The sequence below is a fragment of the Neolamprologus multifasciatus genome, chromosome 11 (assembly GCF_963576455.1).
Source record: "Neolamprologus multifasciatus chromosome 11, fNeoMul1.2, whole genome shotgun sequence".
NCBI classification, from domain to species: Eukaryota; Metazoa; Chordata; class Actinopteri; order Cichliformes; family Cichlidae; genus Neolamprologus; species Neolamprologus multifasciatus.
Window position 1 is genome coordinate 22,048,633 of NC_140449.1, and position 21,250 is coordinate 22,069,882.

At 39.9% G+C, this 21,250-nt stretch overlaps 1 protein-coding gene across 2 annotated transcripts in view; it reads left to right on the forward strand.

Annotated features, from left to right (window-relative positions):
• The window catches only part of cacng8b (calcium channel, voltage-dependent, gamma subunit 8b), a 30,140-nt gene that overhangs the window by 1,552 nt on the left and 7,338 nt on the right, over positions 1-21,250 (forward strand). Inside the window, exons 2-3 of one of the 2 annotated variants that reach the window (XM_085178033.1) lie at positions 18,652-18,938; positions 19,693-19,917. In XM_085178033.1, the coding sequence (XP_085034159.1) occupies positions 19,695-19,917 (223 nt within the window). In that variant the 5' untranslated portion in view covers positions 18,652-18,938; positions 19,693-19,694. Of the gene's footprint in view, positions 1-18,648; positions 18,939-19,692; positions 19,918-21,250 lie in introns of both variants that reach the window. The other variant, XM_085178031.1, reaches the window with a different exon arrangement.

A 21,250-nucleotide genomic window follows, 5' to 3' on the forward strand; every position in this document is an offset into this window, starting at 1 on the left:
CCTGGGCCACATCATTGCATCAGACGCGTATTTTTTCCATTATTTTCCACAGTCTTCTCTCACTGAACAACCTGTACAGCTTCGACAGATCCAGAGGTAAAGGGCACTGAACACCTGGCACGCGATCAGCCATTCAGTATTCATCACAGCTCACATCATGTCATTGCTAAAGGAGGACTGAAACGTCTTGAATTGGAAATTATGTAGGAGTGTGCACTGCAGTATTCAGGAGTTTCTGTGCACTGTCAGCAAACAGCACAGTGACTTATACCTGTCTTCATTGTGCCTGCAGCCCATGGCAGGTTGCAGCTCTGAGTGTTTTCTCAGAAATTTTCATTATTCAAGGAGAAATACGCCGTTGTGCTCGCCTACAGTGTTGATGACTGTTGCACAAGTTTATACCCACTAAGCTCAGCTTCTCACTGAGTGCTGCATCTATTCCGTTTGGGGACCAGCCTTTGGTTTTAAAAAGCCAGCATAAATGACCGTCAGCGCTCTGCTTTTACACTGTTCATTTATACCCTTGTTTTGTTTTGTTTTCTGTCACTTGATGTTGCAAGTTTGCTGTTGAACTTTTCCTGTGTGATCATCCCAATTGTGGGCACTGGGTGGCAGCTAAACTGAAATATTTGTGCATTTCTTAAATATTATCAGCAATGAGATAATGGATGAGAGCCTAAATGGTTCATTTCTTAACTACACCTCAAATCATTAATTAACTGCGTGTAATTCTGTGCAAATGCATGCAGTTACTGTTTGCGCTATAACTTCAGTTGTGTGACTTAATGACAGCATAAAGTGCAAGTTTCATGTTACACACTGCACATCAAAAGGGCCTAAAAGGTTCGGTTATGTCTGATGAGAAATCAAAGGTGTCGTTTTTGTATCACGGTGCTGCCATTTGCCGCCCACCTCTTTATCAGCTATCAGTGATTCTTTCATTAAGTGATCTTGGCCCTGTCACACCCCCTCAGTTCCTCCGCCTCCCACGTGCTAAACACCGTCTGTGCCGTGTGTGTGATGTACGTGTGGCCTTGATGATCGTCTCTGTGGATTTTGGATCACTTTCAAAACCCCTGAGTTGGCTCTAAGATCTGCTTTTTACACTCTAAGGTGACTCACTGCAGTCAATACTGATGCGTAGCCCAAACAGGCTGTAGGTGTGATTTAACGCTGGCCAAATTATAATCATCTAATGCTCAAGCGGTCCACAACAATCGGAAAGGATCTCTAACTTTTGACTGTTTCCACTCGTATACCTGTCTCGCTTAAATTTCACTCCTGGTGGGTCTCTTTCTCACTCTATCTCACTTTCTCCCTTTGAGGAGAAGCAATTCTGCAATGATCATCACATCTGTCATGTAGCTGTTGTTCAGAGGATCAATGCCTTTGCTGCAATTTTCTTGATGATCTGAGATTTCACACTGTTCATTCCTCTCTTTAGTGCAGGAGGAAGCCCGGTGCTGTACAAGAGCCACAAATGCCTCAGTTTGAAATACAGCCCCTTAAAAATCTAATGTTCATTCACATTACTGCATAACTTTTCATCTCTACCCTGTGAGTAAAAAGAAACTCCTGCATATTTAAAGAAAAAGTCTAAACTTACACTTGTAGCAAGTCTTGCAGTATTGGGAAAGCTTACATTCAATACACAACACTGCTTATAACTCCAGTGAGCAGAGGCTTTTATCCAAAGCATTCTAAATGACTCCGTTCTCAGTGGCTATGACCCATGCATCAATTAACCCAGAGCTTTAGTGTTTTTAAGTGCTTTGCTTAAGCTTGTATAGCCTAAGAGCAGGGTTGTAAGAGCCTGTGATCGAACCGTGTTGTGTCAGTGATATGCTGTTAGCTGACCTGTCCATGTGTGCAGGAGCATGCAGCATAAAAACATGACAGAAACCGTGTTAGCATGTCTGATAGGCCAGCACAAGGCTGGAGATACAGGTTGCAGCACCTGTAACTAAATCCCACAAACAGATTACAAAACGGTGTAGGTGTGAGTGAGAGTCTTAGTTGTTTATATTAGAATATTGAAGCTGCTCACACATGAAATAGATTATGTGACTCCGAGTAGGTGCAGACATATCACTCTACTATTAAGCCTATGAGTAAATAAATGAATGACTATCTGCTAAACATCTGTTTGAGATTAGCTGAGTGATTAACAGAGCAGACCCCAGGTCCACAAGAGTTTGCTCATTTACATTTGTCATCAACTCTTTTCCCTATTTATTTATGAAACGATCCAGAAATTATCTAGTATGCAGATCTTGAGGAAAAACTCTGCTCAACAGTTTCTTAAATAGGCTTATGTGTATTCTCATAAACCTAGGGATGTCACAGGAACCAAGCGTCCTAGTGTATCGTTACACACTGAAGAAAAATGACACCCGCAAGTGCAGGAAAAACCACACTCGGAAAAACAAAAACTTCATGATGGTGACTCGTGTAGCTGCCACGAGGCAGTAAGAGTCGGGTTTCAATGTACTTTGTGTTGTTACCCTGAATTCCTAGTTTTTTGATACAGCTGGCATTACCATTGTAATCAACTGAAAGGTTTGCAATGGGTAATGTTAAATGTACAGAGGAGGTCAGGATAAGGTACAACAGTGAGTGTCTACAGCCATGTGTAAAACATGTTGGAGACTCTGTCATGTTTGTGGCTGCACTTCAGTCATTGGTGTTGGGGATCTTGTCAGAATTGATAAAATTGGGAAGGAAGAAAAGTACCATCAGATTTTGATCCACCATGCAGTACCATCTGGAAAGCATCTGATTGATAACAGCTTCATTTCTTAGTATGACGATGATTCCAAACACACTGCCAGTGCACTAAAAACATACCCGGATAGAAAAACACAGTTGAACACTGTCAGTAATGGATTGGTCTCCCTTGGAGCCAAACCATGATTGTTAGTCCAGGACTGATCCATAGTAAACTCAACATTAGTGAACCAGTCTGGGATCATCAGAGAACAGAACAAAAGGCAGCCAAAATCCGAAGAAGTGCTTTGAATGTCCTTCAAGAATCCCAGAGAACTGTTTCTGAAGACTACTCAAAGAAATGATAGGAACGCTTGCTTAAGAGAGTTCAGGCAGTTGAAAAATAAAGGTAGTCATACCAAATATTGACTTTCAAACTCGTTAGAATTGTGCGAACTGTTTTTGGCTTACATGCTTTATTTACATTTATGTTTGCAAGTGTTTTATTAAATCGCTGCACCTCTTCCCATTTTAATTGCAAAATGTAAAGATACAATCGGTGGCTTTTTCTGGCAACAGGAGTGTTTGGAATCCCAACACAGTCAGCTGATCCAGGCAGAGGTGGACAGAGCGTAGACGAGTAAATAAGTCACCAAACATAACAAATGTTCAGGAAATCAGTTTATGTTTCACATGTCTGAAAGAAAATCTGATTATCATATTTTTAAACAACTGGCTGAGATCTATCAACGAAAAACGAATTAATTATAACATTTATCATTTTTTAAATCTTTCTTTGTTTTTCAGTTTATACAAAAATAAAAAACACCCATAACATCACTGCATCAACCTAAAAAATAATGAAGATGATGCGGCAAGTGTTTAACTTAGTATCTTTAGTTACATATTTAGATATGCTACATATGTTGATATTCTGTTTAGTGTTTAAATCATAAAGAAAACAGGCACCACATTAGAACTACTCATTTATGGTGAAACCTATTAGTTATTTTTACTTTATTTGTCTTTAAGTGCATTCCTTTGAACATAAATTATAAATCAACTGGAAAAAAATGAAATAAATAATAAATAAATGTGAACTGAACTAAATATGCCACAGCATGACATTGTGTATTTAGACTTTAAGCGAGGTGCAAAAGTGAAGAGGGAGAGGGATTCAAAAACAGAATGAAGTACAATAATCATTTCATCTCAATTCTCTCATTTTATTAATCATTTGAAGCCAAATGGTAATTAAAATTAAATTAATGAGACAGTCATATAACGTATGAATCAGTAATGAAAATCTGTTGCAGGCCTAATTTAACTGCTGATCACACATTACTGGAAGATATCTCCCTGGTTAAACTGGATAGGCACTTGTTTGAGTTTCCCAAAGTCTTGTTGACTAAACTCTGTATTAGAGCAGTAATAAAATAATTATAATCCCCAGTTTTTCTATCTTTACAAAGGGCAGCTTTCTTCTTGAGTTATTTGCAAGCTTGTTTCCTGGTTAATTTGTTTCTCCCCTGCTGCACTTACATAACAGGATAACTCACTCTTTTATGTATAATAACTATAAATTTAAAGGGCAATTTTGTGTTAGAATTGCTGTCAGAAAGTGGTTTAATCTGTGAAGACTGGAATATTTAAAGTTCATGGTTGCAAGTGTCCATGTGTTTAAGCATGGATTCACGGGTTCATGAGCATCCAGTCATTCAGAGACACTTTATTTTGAGAGCCTCTTAAACCAAGGTGTTACTGCCACTGCCTCCTCAGGCACTTCTGCTCAGACAGGCAAAGCCTTGGTCACATGGAGTCAAAGGATCTTAGCAGACTCTTCACGAGGGCTTAATGGCAGTTCAGCTACACTTTAAAGTACCTTTTAAAGATGACCTATTTTATGCATTTGTTGTCATCATTTTGACAGTTGTGGGTGTTAAAGGCCGCATATGTGCTTGGTTCCTTTGCATGTGGATTTCTTCCTATTTTTTTTTCTGTGCATTCGCGTGTGTGTTTCTGCATGTGAGCGTGCAAAGATGTAAATGTGCGCCTGCCAGATGTGGGAGCGAAGCAATGAGCTCAGGTGTGTAGCTCTTTCTCATGATTAAGGGGAAAAATCACTGCGGCTACCAAGAGTCACTGCTCTGAATATTTGTGCATGTTTTCCTAATGTTCACTGCCGCCATCAGGACCTCAGAATAGAATACTCGGCTTGTATTTTTAGATCTGCCATCATAAGTAGGCCTAATGCATGTTTTTGGTCAAGCACTCACTTTTGGTCAAGCACTCACTGTTAGCTTATGTCATTTTCAATAACTACAGTCCCGATTCTGGTCCTGTGGAGACCAGACATAATTCTTTCTTCCATGTGATACCCTTGTGTGTGTGTGTGTGTGTGTGTGTGTGTGTGTGTGTGTGTGTGTGTGTGTGTGTGTGTGTGTGTGTGTGTGTAGATGCTGCACTGAAAACTTCCACACTTGCCCATGCAGGACCACTGCCTTTCACATGTGTGGAAAAACTTATTACGGCTGTCATCATTTATTCAACAAGCAGTTTGGTAGCTGATTTATGCAATGAATAGCTAATGGAGCAGCTGCTACAAAATTCAAATCTCCTGTGTGATTTATGGCTGTGTTATTAGCGCCACAACTCATTGGGTATGCTTGTATTTCATATAAGCAAGGTGGCCTGCCTTGCTGGGAATGAGTCACACAGGTAGATCTGATTATATCTGAAGTTTTTTTTTTAGGCAAGTGAAAGCCTGGTTCTGTAATGGTCCCTGCAGCCGCTTGCTTCCAAAGCCTTTGTTTCTGCAGTAAGTCCAGCTACAGCTAATTGCCCCTAGCTAGCAACATACAATGAAGGCGTCACTGTGAGGGTGTTAGGTCCGGGATGCTCAGATTTATGGCAAAGGGGAATGTGTATATTACATCCACATAAACTCCAGTACTATCCAGAATTTATCACCACTCCTGCAATCATTTGCTATTAAGACCAGTGTGAAAATTATTGCCGAGAAGAGCGGCTCTGAACCCACTATTTCATAATGTAAAAACGGTGATGCTGCAGTGCACTCTTATGACATTGTCAGGCTTGCAACAGTTTAAAAAAGGATCAGAATTGAGCTACAGGTACTATCTTATTTATTTCTCACATTCTTCATCCTTCAACCTGGCACCTGCATTAAGCACGGTACACAATGGCCGCTGACAGTGTGGATTTGATATTCAGGTCTGCTATGTTAGTTGTGGTTAATGTTGCTTTGATCTGCTAGCCTCAAGCAGGGGTGAGGAGAGAGTTAGAGGTCTGGCTAAGCTCACCTCTTTCATATTCAAACTCCCCCCTCCTCCTTTTTTTGTATTCCTCAGATCAGATCAGCACTGAGTCAAGTGAAATCGCTTGTCAGATCTTGCGCAGCCCCCTTGGGAGCCACAGAGGGCATTTGTACAGATTTCTGCACATATGCAGTAGTACCCCACAGGACCTGCAAACAGAACTAAATGTGTAAAATCTTTTGTCCACATTAACGTTTGAACTAATCACTGTGACGCAACTATTGAAATAATACTGCCACTGTTAATTATCCACTATTTCCTCAGGATGCAGTTAGAAAATCTTGGCCTTTAGAAGTCATCTACTCTTCAACTAAAAAAATATACAGACTTTCTATCTATATATGCCACAAGGCACTTGAGTGCATTGTGGCCTAAACTTGAGTGCACTCCACCTGTGAGCCCTCCTGGCCTAAATGAATTATAAACAGACATTAAGCTTGCTTTGGCGCATCATAAATCATTTTAACCTTGTTATCTTACACAGAATTGATAACAACAGACCTGCCCATATCTTAATAAAATACACAAAATCCTTCTGCCTGCCTGTTTGCGAACTTCTACTAAGTCAGAAGTTGAGCAGCCAAACCTGGCACACAGCTATATCATAGACTCCTCAAGGTTCTTCTATATTTATATCATGTGTCACTATAATTTTATTCCAATAACATTTAAGAATTTAGATCCACAAAACCTGAAGTAAACATGATATATTATGACATCATCGTGTTTTCTGCCAACCACCTAACAATGGAGTAGAATTGCAGAGCATACACTACTCCAACATGTGCTCATTACATTCCAAATCTGTATCTCTAAATATCCAGAGCAACAACACATCTGACATTTCGTATCATGATATAAATTTTACTTTTTGATGAGAGAGAATACTTTACATCCAGCTTGGTGTAGGTGGACTGCTGCTGCTGACAGACAGCTGTTGCCCACTGCAAGTATTCTAAAGAGCAATTATGGGACAAACTATATTAAAATACGTTAATTCTTGATTTACAGAACATCCTGTTACTGAAAATGTAGCCTACGGTTTTTTAGAGTACATACTTTGTTGGTTGTTGCCTCGTTGCCCTGTGATAGGTATGTTGTCTCTTTGATTTTTTTTATTTTATGAAATGCAGTCATGCGGACAGTTTGCAAATGTTAAGTAAGTTAGACTTAGAAATCTCGTTTAGGTTGGGTAAGTTCAAAGTAGTAAAGATGCCCAGTTTGTTGCAGATGGTGTATTCTTTCAGTAACACTTTGCAATACGGCTCGTTACTACGGGTCTAATTCTCCTGCAATAAAAAGGGAGTTCAATGGATTTTATTCAAAATTACATTGTAATTATATTTACATGAAAATATATAAAGGCATTACACAAGAATAAGAGGGTAACAAGTCAAACAAACCAGAAATTATATTGCAGGTAAATGTATGTAGTGCATAAGCAATTGTAAGTACTGGATAATTTCCCAATAATGTAGACAAAGATGTACAATAGACAAACAATATTTTCCCATCTTACATTTTGGGGCAAGGTCCATATTATGTAGTGACTTAATCTTTCCTAACTTCCAGCTATTTTGCAAGGAGAGTGACACAAATTATACTGTATGTAATTTTAAGTAATGTGTGTTTACCTTTGAGCAAGTGTAATATTTTCCCATTTTATGTCGGGAGTACACCATATTATGGAGTGACTTAACTTTGCCTTTTACGTCTTTATTTTTTTACATCATTATTTAATATTCATTTAGCTAATGTGCATGATGAATTTTGTGTTATGCAGCTGTCCTTTTTTACTTACACTGTTCTTAAAATTACTTCAAATACAATGTGTGTCTCCTTTCTTATAAAATACCCAGAAGTTAAGCCACTTTATAATACTGAAAAGTCTTATTATTTCCCCATCTCACATCGTAATTATGCTGATGTATTACCACACTTAAAATAACTTAAGCTTACAGTACAATTTGTATTTCTTTTCCTGCAAAATGCCTGCATGTGTTGTTACGTATGCAGTACTTAAAATGACTTAAGCACTACTGAAATTTACCTACAATATAATTTTTTCTTGGTTTTCTGTAAAAAGCTGACTGAGCCCCTTAATCTAGTTTACTACCTTTAAGTTTGTCCATCTAAACATTATTACAATGTTATTTACATGGAACAACAAAACACATGGAAATTCCATTTAATTACAGAAGAATTATGTCTTTGGTTGCAGGCTGTATTATAAAGTGTTACCGTTCTTTCTGCTACAAAAACGGTTTAACTCTGGCATGTAACTGATGTCCCACTTGTGTCAGTAACACAGTAGATCATCGAGTGTATGGTTCGGCCAATCAGCAGTCAAGAGTACAACCCCAGTGCTTGCAAGATTACCAACACTGTCAGCTGCAAATGTCTGCTGACAAAAGACTCTGCAGAGCTCAACACTGACCACTAGGGGGTGGATGCTGTAGCCTCAAAATTATATCATGATATTTGCAATAATGGTATTTATCACTAATGATAATGATATTTATGATGATATAGAAAAGCATTACTGATTACATGATATATTAATGATTGCAGTTTGCAATACAGCAATATGTATTAGTGTAAACAAAACAAAAGATATATTCCATTGATGAAAGACTGCCTAACTCAAACTGTGAATCTGTTGCTGCAAAGTTCCAGCAGCACCACCAGAGTTATAGTCAAACAGTAGCATGTAGCCAGTTCACAGAGCTCAGGTAGTGTTTTCAGTGGAGAAGTAAAAGTGTTAACATAACTGTTTAACACTTTAACAGTAACTAACCTTGTAAGGCTTCAGGAGCTGCACAATATTGTCACATAATATAACTGAAAAAAATTGATGTTACATCTTGGGTCAAGGTTTTTAAAGCTGTTTAAGACCATCACCATATAATGTCATCAATATTTCCCATCCACTGTTTGCTCTTTCTGTCATTTGGAGTGCAACTAACCAGAGTTACAGAGATTAATTATTTACTCTGTGGTTTGTAAGGATCTTCTTCTCACATGCCATCATAGCCTGCTTATGCTCGACATTGTGTTTTTGCCTCAAGTATTGAAACAAGTTTGTTGTTTCCATCTTTAACAAACGGTTTTGGGGAAAAAAGTATTGGAAAATATCTTGCAAATTGTTAAAGTAGTGCTTGGTTATGATTACTACCTTTTTTAGGTAGAAATGATCATTCTGCCTAAAAAGAAAGGCTGGTGTGGTGCACAAGGGCATGTAAATGCATGGCATCCCTATATTTTAATTATATTGTTATATGACTTTTATTTTACGTAAAAGTTTATACCGGTATTTTTACAGACAATAGAAATTCCAGTTTTATAAGTTCTCCATTTCAACAAGTGAACTTGCTGTTTGTGCCTTCCTTACACTGAAAAAAGCTCTGTAAAGTTACAGTATAACGTACCATTGTGTTTTTTCTGTATTTTCTAACCAGACTTTGAATTTTTTTTAAAAAGATAATACTGGTTGTCAGGTGTATCGTGACCATAAAAAAATTATTTGGATCAAAAAAAAAAAGAAAAGCAAAGCAAAAAAAGAAACTTTAAAGGACCGAACATAATTATTTTAATGGTGAAGGAACTACTCCTTAAATAACCAACTGTGAGTCTCTAATTCCATAGCAGTTGAACTGAATCCTTTTCATTATCGTAGGGTTTGTGATTAATGTGATTAATAATAGTGTTGTATAATAACAGTATGTAGGTTTTTTTGTCAATAATCAGGCCTTAAAGTAATATAGCCTGGTTATGGTACAGTGCTTCGCTCCTGAATGCAATCACCGCTCTGACGGTTTTTGAGGTTTTGTGATCAATAAGTGACATGATGTTGCAGGGTTTAAACATTTCCACGGTAACAGCAACTCCCATCAGTCAGAGATTGTATCAGTTTAGGATTGTAGGTAGAGTAGTTCTTTTCTGCAACATTTCAAATTAAATGTATTTTTGTCAAAGATTGTTAACATAATACGGACTTGTTGTTTCCACAGGAGCACAAAGCATTGTAGTGTCATAGCTCATAATAAATCTACTTTGCATGGTTACAGCATTATGGCTCATTATCAAAATGCCAAAGTGGGGTTTCATAGAGCAACAAAATCCCTGCATGAAGGAGGTTTTTGGTAGAGACAGTGTTATTGCAGTCTCTTTTTTTTATTGTTTTACCCGATACAACCTAGCCTAAATCAGTATATGTTTCCCCAAAGTACAAAGTCTTCTCATTTTAAACTGCAAAAGAAGCATGTCATGTTCACATACCTTTTAACTACACCATAAAGACTTCTTTAAAAAAGCAAAACTCCTGTTAGCCTAAAGAAAAGTTACAATGCCTTCTCCCTTATCTGACCTTGAACCCCTTTAATATTTTTTGTGCAGCTCTTTAATTTTTTTTCATGGCCTCTTGTTCTTTCACGCTCTCTTGCTCTAGCTTCTGTGCCATTCTCTTCTTTCCCCTCTTTCTTAATTATTGCTGGAAAATAGAAATTACAGATAATTAAATGACAATTATGATCTCCGCCCACGCAGGGGAGTTTTTACTCGGGAGAGTAACTTTGTAGGTTATTCTTAAGGTCATTCATTACATGGAGTCAAAGACTATACACACACACGTACACACAGATTAGATACTGTATTTTTTGGCCTTGGAGATAGTGTAATCCCTTCTAGAAATGTATTTTCCACAGGGAGAGGCAGCATGTTGATAGGGTTGGAAGGTCATACGGCACACTCACACACACACACACACACACACACACACACACACACACACACACACACACAATCACTTTCGCTTGTTTGCTTACACATATTCAACCACAGTGTATAAATAATAAGCCACACTGTGGTGGTGTCATTTGACAGTTTACATAATAAGATGCCTGAAAGCAGAGATACAAGGCTAACTGTCTAACCAAAGGGAGCTGAGGGGAACATTGCTGGGATTCAATAAGATTGGACTAGACCCATCCTCAGAAGCACTGGAGAGGAAATGTGCACACACACACACACACACACACACACACGCACACACACACACACACACACACACACACCGTTTCTCCTTCCATGTCTCTTTTTCTGTCTCTGAGGCAGCTCTGTTTTGGGCCTCACAATGCAAACAGGATGTAACCTATTTTGATCACGGTGCCATATTGCATCATCAAATATTAACAGACTTGACTGCACTGCATTATGTCTGCTAAATAATGTTTGCTGAATAATGTGTGCTGCTTCATCCTACCCTCGTGTTTGTTTCAAAACCCATCATACAAAGACGCTGAGAAAAGGAAATACTTCCTGTGCCCTCGGTAACGGATGCCGTTTAGTCTTTATTCATGTGTATTTATGAGCGTGCGTGTGTGTGTGTGACCCAGAGCATCTGTGTTGCTGTGGTCACACATTTATCTATTGATAAAGTTTTAGCGTGCTCGTCCTTCTGTCCGGGCCTCAGAGTCAACACGCTGTTAGTGTCTTGAAATATCTGCCTTATTTCTGCCTCTTTCTTTCCCATCTCTGCCCCTTTCTCCCTCTGTCTCCCCCCACCACCCCCCTCGCTCGATGCTGATCCAGACTTTGGAATTCAATGTTGCTATGGTAACAATGTCGGGTTGGTCCTCCCTGCCTCCCCCTCTTGCTCCTCTTATTCAGAGTAGATGCAGTTTCCTTGCTCTGGATTAATTCTCTCTTTAACCTGTAAAGCTGTCCCTCTTGTGATTACACTTTCTGTTAACAGTGTTAAAACACACAACAGAGCATAGAGCTGAAAATGGAAAAACCAATTTGGCCATAACCCTAAGCATGGAAAATAAATCATAACTGTCATACACTTCACTTCCATTAATTTACAAACCGTCTACATTCCTGAATGCCACACAGGTCTGTTAGGCAGCAGTCGAGCTAAATGCTAACATCAGCATGCCTCACGGTGTAGTGATGGGATTTCCGGCTCTTTTTAGAGAACCGGCTCTTTCGGCTCGGCTCACTAAAAAGAGCAGGCTCTTTCGGCTCCGAACCGGCTCTTCAGATTATTTTGTTGCTTTAATTAATTAATTATTAACAATAATAAAAAATTATGCACAAAAGGAATTACTAATGTAAAAAAAAGTGGTTTTATTTATATATGTTTATATATAAATATATGTGGTGGCCCCTAGAGACAAAACACGTACAAACTCCAAAACATGTACAAACTACAAAACACATTTCTAGCGTTAACTGAACTTCCAAAACAGAGCTACCTAGATCACTTAAATGACACAATTGAAGGCATGTGTGTATTGTTTGTGTATTTATACACAAACACACATATATTTTCAAATAATTTTAAAAAAATGTTCATTTACCTGTTATTACCACACACCAAATCCGGTCGTTGGTACTTCCTGCCTTGTGTAGCCACTAGGTAACAAAAGCTCAACACTGCGCCCTAGCATCCTGGAGCACTTCTTTTGTCTACGTGTTTTGGAGTTTTTATGTGCTTCTGAGTTTTTACGTGTTTTGGAGTTTGTACGTGCTATAGACTTTTTACGTGTTTTGGAGTTTTTACGTGTTTTGGAGTTTTTACGTGCTTCAGAGTTCGTACGTGTTTTGGAGTTTGTATAGGCTTTGTCTCGAGGGGTCAACGTAAATATACTTTATTTATTCACTCCACATAAAATGTAATAAATAAATCATATAATACAAAAACCAACTATTCACATTTCAACTTTTAACTATTTAAAATTTCAGCTTTTTCCTTTTAAACAAATTTAAAGTGAAACAACACAAAACACTGCAAACCACAACACAATTAAATATAAATTAAAATATGAAAACAAAAAGAACATGCTTATTCTCTGTCATATGGGCCTGCGTGAATAAACTTTCTGAATCCTTTATCATCTGCAACTGAAAATAGTTGTGGATGATTACTATACCTTTCTAATGTGATGTTGTCCCTGGCTCTCTTTCTCTGTCTCTCCCTCCTCTGTTCCTGTGCTACTGCAAGTGTAACTACCGCCCCTTCCCCTCTTTCCAGCGCAAAGCACAAGGCTCGCGTGCGGAGTAAAGCGGAAAAAAATGCGAGAGAGAGAGAGGGTGAGAGAAAAAAAACCCACGGCTCGCGATAAGGAGCCGGCTCGCGTCGGTCACGTCAAAGACCCGGCTCTAAGAGCCATTTCGTTCGCTACGACACATCACTATCACGGTGACAGTGTGCTGATTTCAAGTACATAAAATGTTGTTTCACCATTTTTAATTTCAGATTCAATAACCAAGGTATTTGTATAGTGCTTTACTTAGTCCCTAAGGACCCAAAGCGCTTTACACTACATTCAGTCATTCACACACACTGGTGATGGCAAGCTACATTGTAGCCACAGCTACCCTTGGGCGCACTGACAGAGGCGAGGCTGCAGGACACTAGCAGAAGCTAGCAGTTAGCATTGGCTAGTTAAGGCAGCCACGGCGCTAATAAATAAACTTTAAGCCTGAATAAAATTTAAACAGGTGAGCTTAAATCATTGCTTGTATATGCCACTAAGGGGTAATCAGCTATTTTTTTGTACTATGCTTTACATTCCAGCTACTTCCATTTCTTACTTTCATGCCACTAGTATTAGTGCTAAGAATAATTGCCCACTTGAAGTATCTGATAATTTTCTTACTACCAGCAATCCTGCTATAATCTTTAAAACCCAACAATGAAATACATAAAACTAACAGGGACTGCATAGCTATCCCAAGCCTGACATACACCAGCTACTTTGCTAAGTAAATCTGTTGAGTTGCTTGTTGATACAACTATCAGCTAATCCCATACCAACTCAGTGATTTAGGCATCTAGACTAGGGTTGCCAACCGTCCCTTAAAAAACGGAATCGTCCCGTATTTAGAAACAAAAGTACACGTCCCGTATTGAGCTGAAAAGGGACGCACTTTGTCCCGTAATACAGTGAGAATCAAAAGTAGTCTATAAGTTTTAATGTAATTAACGCGTTGTTTAAAAACATAATTCCCAGCCCCGCTCCTGCTTTGTGACCAATGAGCTGACAGCACACTTATGACAATTTGAGTATGACAATTCAGATTACCGCTCATCTCATTGGTTGAGGAAAGGTCGCTTGCGGAGAAAATACCGGAAGACAACAGATGACTACAACAAAAAGCATGGCCAACAGGGAAACAAACGCCGACACTGCGGTGCAAGTCTCAGACGACAGTACACCTGAAGCTGGGCAAACACTGTGCGATTTTCAAACTGCACGATTGGCTCGCATGGGTTATAAGCAGTGTTGGGACTAACGCGTTATTCAGCTACAATGAAAAAGGCACAAAGCTGGAGTTATTCTGTGTCTTTGCTGCACAGCTGCCTCTTCTTCTTTCATTCTCCCCCCTCCCTCTCCCGTTTCTACTTCAATCATGAAAACTGATCAATGATCAGCTGATCGGCTCTCTTGTTTGTTTATCACCCACTTTGCGCCAGAAAGAGGAAACCAGCCGATGTCGCGTTAAACAACAGCAGCACGTTTAAGCTTGATCAGCTGTTGTTAGAATTTATTTAATATTAATTTCTAGTATCAGCAGATGTTTGCTGGAGCCACAGCTGCAAAAAAGCTGCTGGTCATGATGTCGGTTTGGTTATCTGGTGAGAGGGAAACATGAAGATGAAACCAGGAGATGTCCTTACTGAACCATCAGAGCTGAACAGGTGATGGAGAAACAGGTTTACCTTTTAGGTGACATGAATGAGTTGAAGAGAAGTTATGAACTGTTTCTGAGAGACAGATAACCCCAGGATCCTTTTTAGGTAGCTGACAGCTGGTAACTGTGCAGGAGCAGAGCTAGCAAAGTTTTGCCAGGGGTGCCAGGTTGGGCATTAACAGGGAGAGGGGGGCACAAAGAAATACTTTTGTTTCTTATTCTCATTTAAAATGTCTAGCTTTTAAAAAATAATTATCTGAATCTTACAACAAACGATTGATGCATATATACCATCAAAACAGTGAACATCACTGTCACAACAGTGTTTGTTTTCATTCAAAGGCTTTATGAGTTTTCCTATAATGGTGGGCCGGTCTCTAGTCAAAATGCCCGGGCCAATTTTCTGTCCCAGTCCAGCTCTGTATGCAGCTCATCTGCAGTCTGGTGTTACCTACATCTTCCTATTCAGAAGGCAGAATTTCTGAGTTCTGAGTACAATCAAAGCACCACGACTGCAGTTTTTTGTGTTGGATGTAAAAGGCGCACATGATGCTGTGACGTAGAATCATGGCAGCAGTCAATGACGGTCCAGGCGTGGGATTTCTCTCGTGGAAATATGTAATATCTTTTCCTTTCTATTGGTAGGTGGCACAGTGCACTTGTGGCAAGTAAGCAAGCTAAAAGACTGGCAAAGTTATGGAAGCAACACATTAACAAGAGAATTCTGAGTAAAACCAAAGTTACTTTCCCTAGTAACTAGTTACTTTGGAAGTAACGAGTAACTTGAAGTAACTGAGTTACTTTTGATAGAAGTAACTAGTAATGTAACTAAGTTACTATTTTAAAGTAACTTACCCAACACTGGTTATAAGTTCGTAGGTCACGATGCGGGGTCTCACACTATACCGCCCGATGCTCTGATGCGACCTGAGTGCTCACACTGTGCCTCCATAAAATGAAGGTTTTAGGTAGAAAATCTGAAAATCTGTCGCTCGCTCTCCCTCTCTGTCTTTCACTCACACAGACACACACCACCATCAGCTTTGCTAAATTGCTAATGAAAAACACTGATCAGGCAGCTGTGATTGAGCAGCAATGTAAATCCAACTATTTTCACGGTTGTTGTGGTCGTGATAATTTGGTGATGCCACATCGAAAAGGCTCGGATGAGCTTTCCAAAGTTCTACAAGTTGTGCCTCCATCGCTTGTGTCCAGATCACACGCTGCACAGCCGTACTGCTCCGTCTTTTTCACCGACGTTTACGTGTTTGCGCGTGAGCAGTGTGAGCGGCTGCGGTGACACCCTCACGAGCGATTGATGATCGGGAGCTGGTCGTGAGGTGTTAATCGCTTCTCGTTACCCCACGTATACTACACGATGCACGATGAAGGCCAAAATCCGGCCGATCACCAAATCGGTCGCACGACTCAAAAATCGGCTCAAAATGGGCCACAAATCACACAGTGTAAGCCCAGCATTAGACCAGCATTAGACCAGCAATGTTTGTTCCTCTCAGAGAAAGAAAAAAAGGCTGCAAAAGTACAGGGAAGAATGGGAAAAGGAAAACACCTGGCTGGAAAAGTGCACCATAACACCTATAAAGCGCACTGCACTGTGTGCCGGCGCACTTTTTCCACAGGCATGCTTCTAATGGTGGGCACATGAAGAACATGAGGGGCGTGAAAGCTCGGGGAACCCTTAACCAATTTTTGTCCACCAGGCCACGGCAGAAGCAGATATGGTATGTAAACACTGGTTTGTTTGTTTTTAAACCCTCTGGTTAAGGTTAAAATGGGCATGTGCAGTGAATATCAGCGCTATGTGGCCAGAAGTGTGATAATATAATTTATTTTGTGTAATAAACAACTGCAAGGATATATGATTACAACAAATAGATGAGTAATACATAAAAGTAATACATAGATGAATAATGATGATGAGTTATGATGCGTAATCATGGGAACAAGTGGGTTTACAAACGGGAGCAAAAGCTGAAATAATGCCTCTACTGAAGCCAATGGCACTAAATGCACTAAATGTGCACTGTTACAAGAATATTTTTCTTTCTATTGTTTTCTATTAATTTATATAATTTTAAGTTAAGTAGGACAGAGTTCTTTTAAAGAAAGATTTACTTTTATTCTCAAAAGTTACGCATGACGGGCTTCTGTTTAAGAAAGAGACCTGTTTTATTGTGTTAATGTTGTCATAAATCAAATTCAAGTCAAATGGTTAAAAAAATAATTTCACACACAAAAAAAAAGGGCTAAAAAATTCACCACACTGGGAAGGGTGAAGACAACTGGGTCGCCCGGCCCTGGCCACGAGGTGTCCCTTATTTATTTCTCAGGGAGTTGGCAACCCTAATCTAGACACATTCAAGATTATCTGCTGAAGTTCAAACCAAGTATCAGAATGGGGAATCCAGGTGATCTAAGTGACTTTACTAAAGTATGGTTGTTGGTGTCAGATAGGCTGGTCTGAGAAATTTAGAAACAAATGATCTGCTGTGATTTCCCCACACAACCATTTCTGTGTTTTACAGAGAATGGAAAAACACAACATATCCAGTGAGCAGCAGTTCTTTGGGGGGAATACTTTGTTGATGTTAGAGGTCAGAATAGAACGGCCAGACCACTTCAGGATAATAGGAAGGCAGCCAAAGTTCAAACTGTTGCCTTCCACTTGTTACAAGCACGGTATACAGAAGAGCATTTCTGATAACACAACATGTCAAACGTTCAAGAAAATGTGCTACAACAGCTGAAGACCACACCAAGTGCCATTCATGTCAGCTAAGAACATGAAATTGAGGCTATAAATCCCACAGGCTCATCAAAATTAGACTGTAGAAGATTAGAAAAACATTGCTGCAACATTCAGAAGGTAAGGTGAGAATTTGACATTAGAAGTGTGAAAGTATAAATAGTAAATTAAGTGGTTCTTGTAGACCGCCCTTCTGTTCTACTCAAAGTGCTTTATACAACATGGCCCATTCGCTCATTCATACAAGTATTGTTTTCTACACATAAGTGCTTTCTATCTAACATACTCCATGGAAGACATGGGAGAGCAACTTGGGGTTCAGTATCTTTCCCAAGGATACTGAGACATGCAGACTGAAGACCAGAGGAGCCAGGGATCGAAACACCAAACTTCCGATTGGCCTCCTGAGCTACAGCCACCCACTGATAAATTATTAAGTATTAATGGTTCAGGCTGCTGCTGGTGGTGGGGGATATTTTCTTGGCACACACTGGGTGCCTTAACACCAGCTTTAAGAAGGTCCAACCCATTCCTCTCGAGATGGACCTTACAAATAGGCTAGTGAATGTATAACGTTGTTGTAGAGCTGTGCATTTCAGGAACTGCATGTTTCTATTTCAATCCACAGACGTTGCAACTTGGTTCCAAGCAAATATTGAGCATATTATAAATCTTACTTGGGATAACTTAAATTAATTCATAATAACTTAAAGAATTTTATGGAAGTCTTCCCAAATGACCACATGCCAACAGAAATATCATTTTTTTCTCAAATATAAGGATACGAAGGATACCCTAGCCCTAACCCTACTGTTGAGCTGGCAAAATAAAATTTTAATCTAAGGAAAGTAATGTAATGTGCCACATTTACTTTTTTCATAATATGTCGTTAACCCAAAAATCACAGCAACAATAAGAGTCCATTTACTAATTTAGTCCTAATTTATACAGCTCTTTGTTATCCATGATACCAGCTAAAAAGTCTTATAAATGCACATGTGAAAAGAAGTTAAATACAGCAATGGCTCATGTCAACCGTTACGTAATAGCTCTCATCTGCAGAGTCATGACTTAATATTTACTGCTGTACATAAATGTAATACAGTGCAATATATTTCTGTCTTTGTTCATGTGCAGCAGCAGAGCAGTGACCATGGACTTCTATCTGCAAGTTTCCTGCTAACAGCAGACGAGCAGAGGGCGGGACAACCGTCCACAACTTCCACCAGCACCAACTTTCCAGTGAGTCGAAAAGAAAGAGAGAGAAAGAGACAGAGGCAAGAGAGAGGACAAGAGCAAGAAGGAGAGAGGAGAGCGGGTGAACACAGTCGATGGATGCTGTCCGGATCGAGGGGACAGCACGTTCTTCACTGACGAGGAAAAGAAAGATTTCAAAATTGAGTCGAAGGATAGAAACTCGCCGTCAGGTAGGTCTCACTTTGTCACTCTCTGCACCGTCAGGTTTAGCACGTTTGTGTCTGTGAAAAGGAAACTTTTAACACAACAGAAATATCTGTGGAGGTAACTCTGCGATACTGAGACAACTTTCTGTCTTTCACACTTGCCTGGTTCAATGTGAAAGGCTGTAAGTGAATTATGTAATGTGTGAGTGTATACATGGATGTTTGTATGTAAGAGGTTCACCAACATTGCCTCTGTAATAGAAGTAGGTGCAAGGTGATCCCATGTTTCATCTGCTGTGTGTGTGTGCGTGTGTGTGTGTGTGTGTGTGTGTGTGTGTGTGTGTGTGTGTGTGTGTGTGTGTGTGTGTGTGCATCGAGCCCTGCTGATACCGAGGGGGAGAACATTGTCAGGGTCATGAATATGGAGTAGACTGAGTTTGGGAGGGTGAGATCTGTTGTGCTTCACATCAATTCTGTCTTGTTAAGCAGAGTCAGCAGAGTCATCAAACTCTCCTCCAAGGACACATCATAGAGCCACTTATGCACCTCCCACATCCGCCTACACCTCGCGCTCATCTTTTCTCATCGCCTCCCTCTCTCCCTCCCACCGGTGCCCCTCGCCTCCTCCTGCTCCTCATCATCTCACCTTCTTTGTTTGCTGTCTTTTTTAATAAACTGCACTTTGTTAAGTTCTTCCTTGTTCTCCTGCTCTTCGATAAATGCTTTTTATTTGCACTCCCGATGCCCACTCTCTCCAACTTTCTGGTTTCTTTTAAAGGCATGGTGTGTGAGAAGGGGATCCAGATCCTTCTCACCACCGTGGGGGCATTCGCTGCCTTCGGCCTGATGACGGTGGCAATAGGCACGGACTACTGGCTGTACTCCCGTGCCCTCATCTGCAACAGCACAGCCAACGTGACCCAGGATGACCCTCATAATAAGGACAAGAAGGACCCTGGTGCTCTCACCCACTCCGGTCTATGGAGAATATGCTGCTTGGAAGGTAACAAAAGAGCTTTCATGGACAGGAATCTGTGTGCGGGATTTGGACTTAAGTAGACGCATGTTTGAGAAAGTTTGAAGTTTATAGCTACTTTCTGGATCTTTAGGTTCATATTCAACTGAGAGAAATAATAGAGAGTGGACGGGCACTCACAGTATTGTGTGACTTTAAGTTATGGTCGTGGTGGTTTCAGACTGGATGCTGTGCAGACAGCAGATGAATTGAACCACTGTTTAAATCACATTAATCGCTGGATGCAGTAATTTTGATACTCTGTTTATTATACTGTATTTATTGGCTCTTTTTTTAATTTTCTATATTCAACTATTTAACCTTCAAGCTCGTGGCCTGAAACCCGCTCCTGAGGTCCAACTAGAAAATCGTTTCTCATTGAAATGTTAAAGCTTATAAATGGGAATACATTTTCCATTATTCAGTCACATATTTTTTAATAGTATGCATTGTTCTTCTGTTAAATGGGATCCGAGTCTAACAGCAAGAACCTCTCACTTGACTTTAGAAAAACGTTGTTCAGGAGGGCGCAGCACTGCAGCAGCACCAACATACACATTTCATTTGTATTTGGTCGACCGTGCCACAGGGCCAAAAAAACAATTTTGCATAATTGCAATATAATTACGTGATACTGAAGCGTAACCCTCATCCAAAATAATCCATTAATCATTGTCTGTGATTCAGGATGCATTCATTCAAGTCAATTGCTGAAACAAAAGCCTCTGTTCACCCATCGGCTTCTCATTTCAAGTGGCGGAAGATACAGAATCTGGCAGCAACCATCTCTCAATCTTCACTTCTTGTGTCACTGCAACACAAGCTGCTAATTCATTATACATTACACTGCCTGCCTGACACTCTACAGTAAAAGCTGGGATGGAGTTAACAGTGAAGAAGCAAAGGGGTGGTGTGAGTTTGCGATCTGTGCCTTTGCTCACATGCAGACTGAGGTAAAAGCTTTTTTTTGTCTCCAGGAAAACCACTTGGCTCTCTTTATAAAGCATCCCTGGCCCATCCTGGGCTTGGTCATTGTACAAAGCTAATTTGTCCTCATCTCTAAGCTTCCTGATAGCAAAGCAGCCAATTAGAGATAAGCTCTAGCCCTTGCAGCTCTGCTGCAGTGCACCCCCACCCACTCTTTCCCTCACCCCTCTCTCTCTCTCAGTTTTTTCCACTTGCTATCCCTCTGCCTTCCTCCCCCAAACATTTTTACATTTCATCTTTCACTGGTTTGTCCTCATCTTTGCCTCCTTGTAGTTTCCTCTCGTTTTCAGCCTTTTCTGCTGCAGTAAAGCTGACAGAGTCTTGGCGTGGCTTA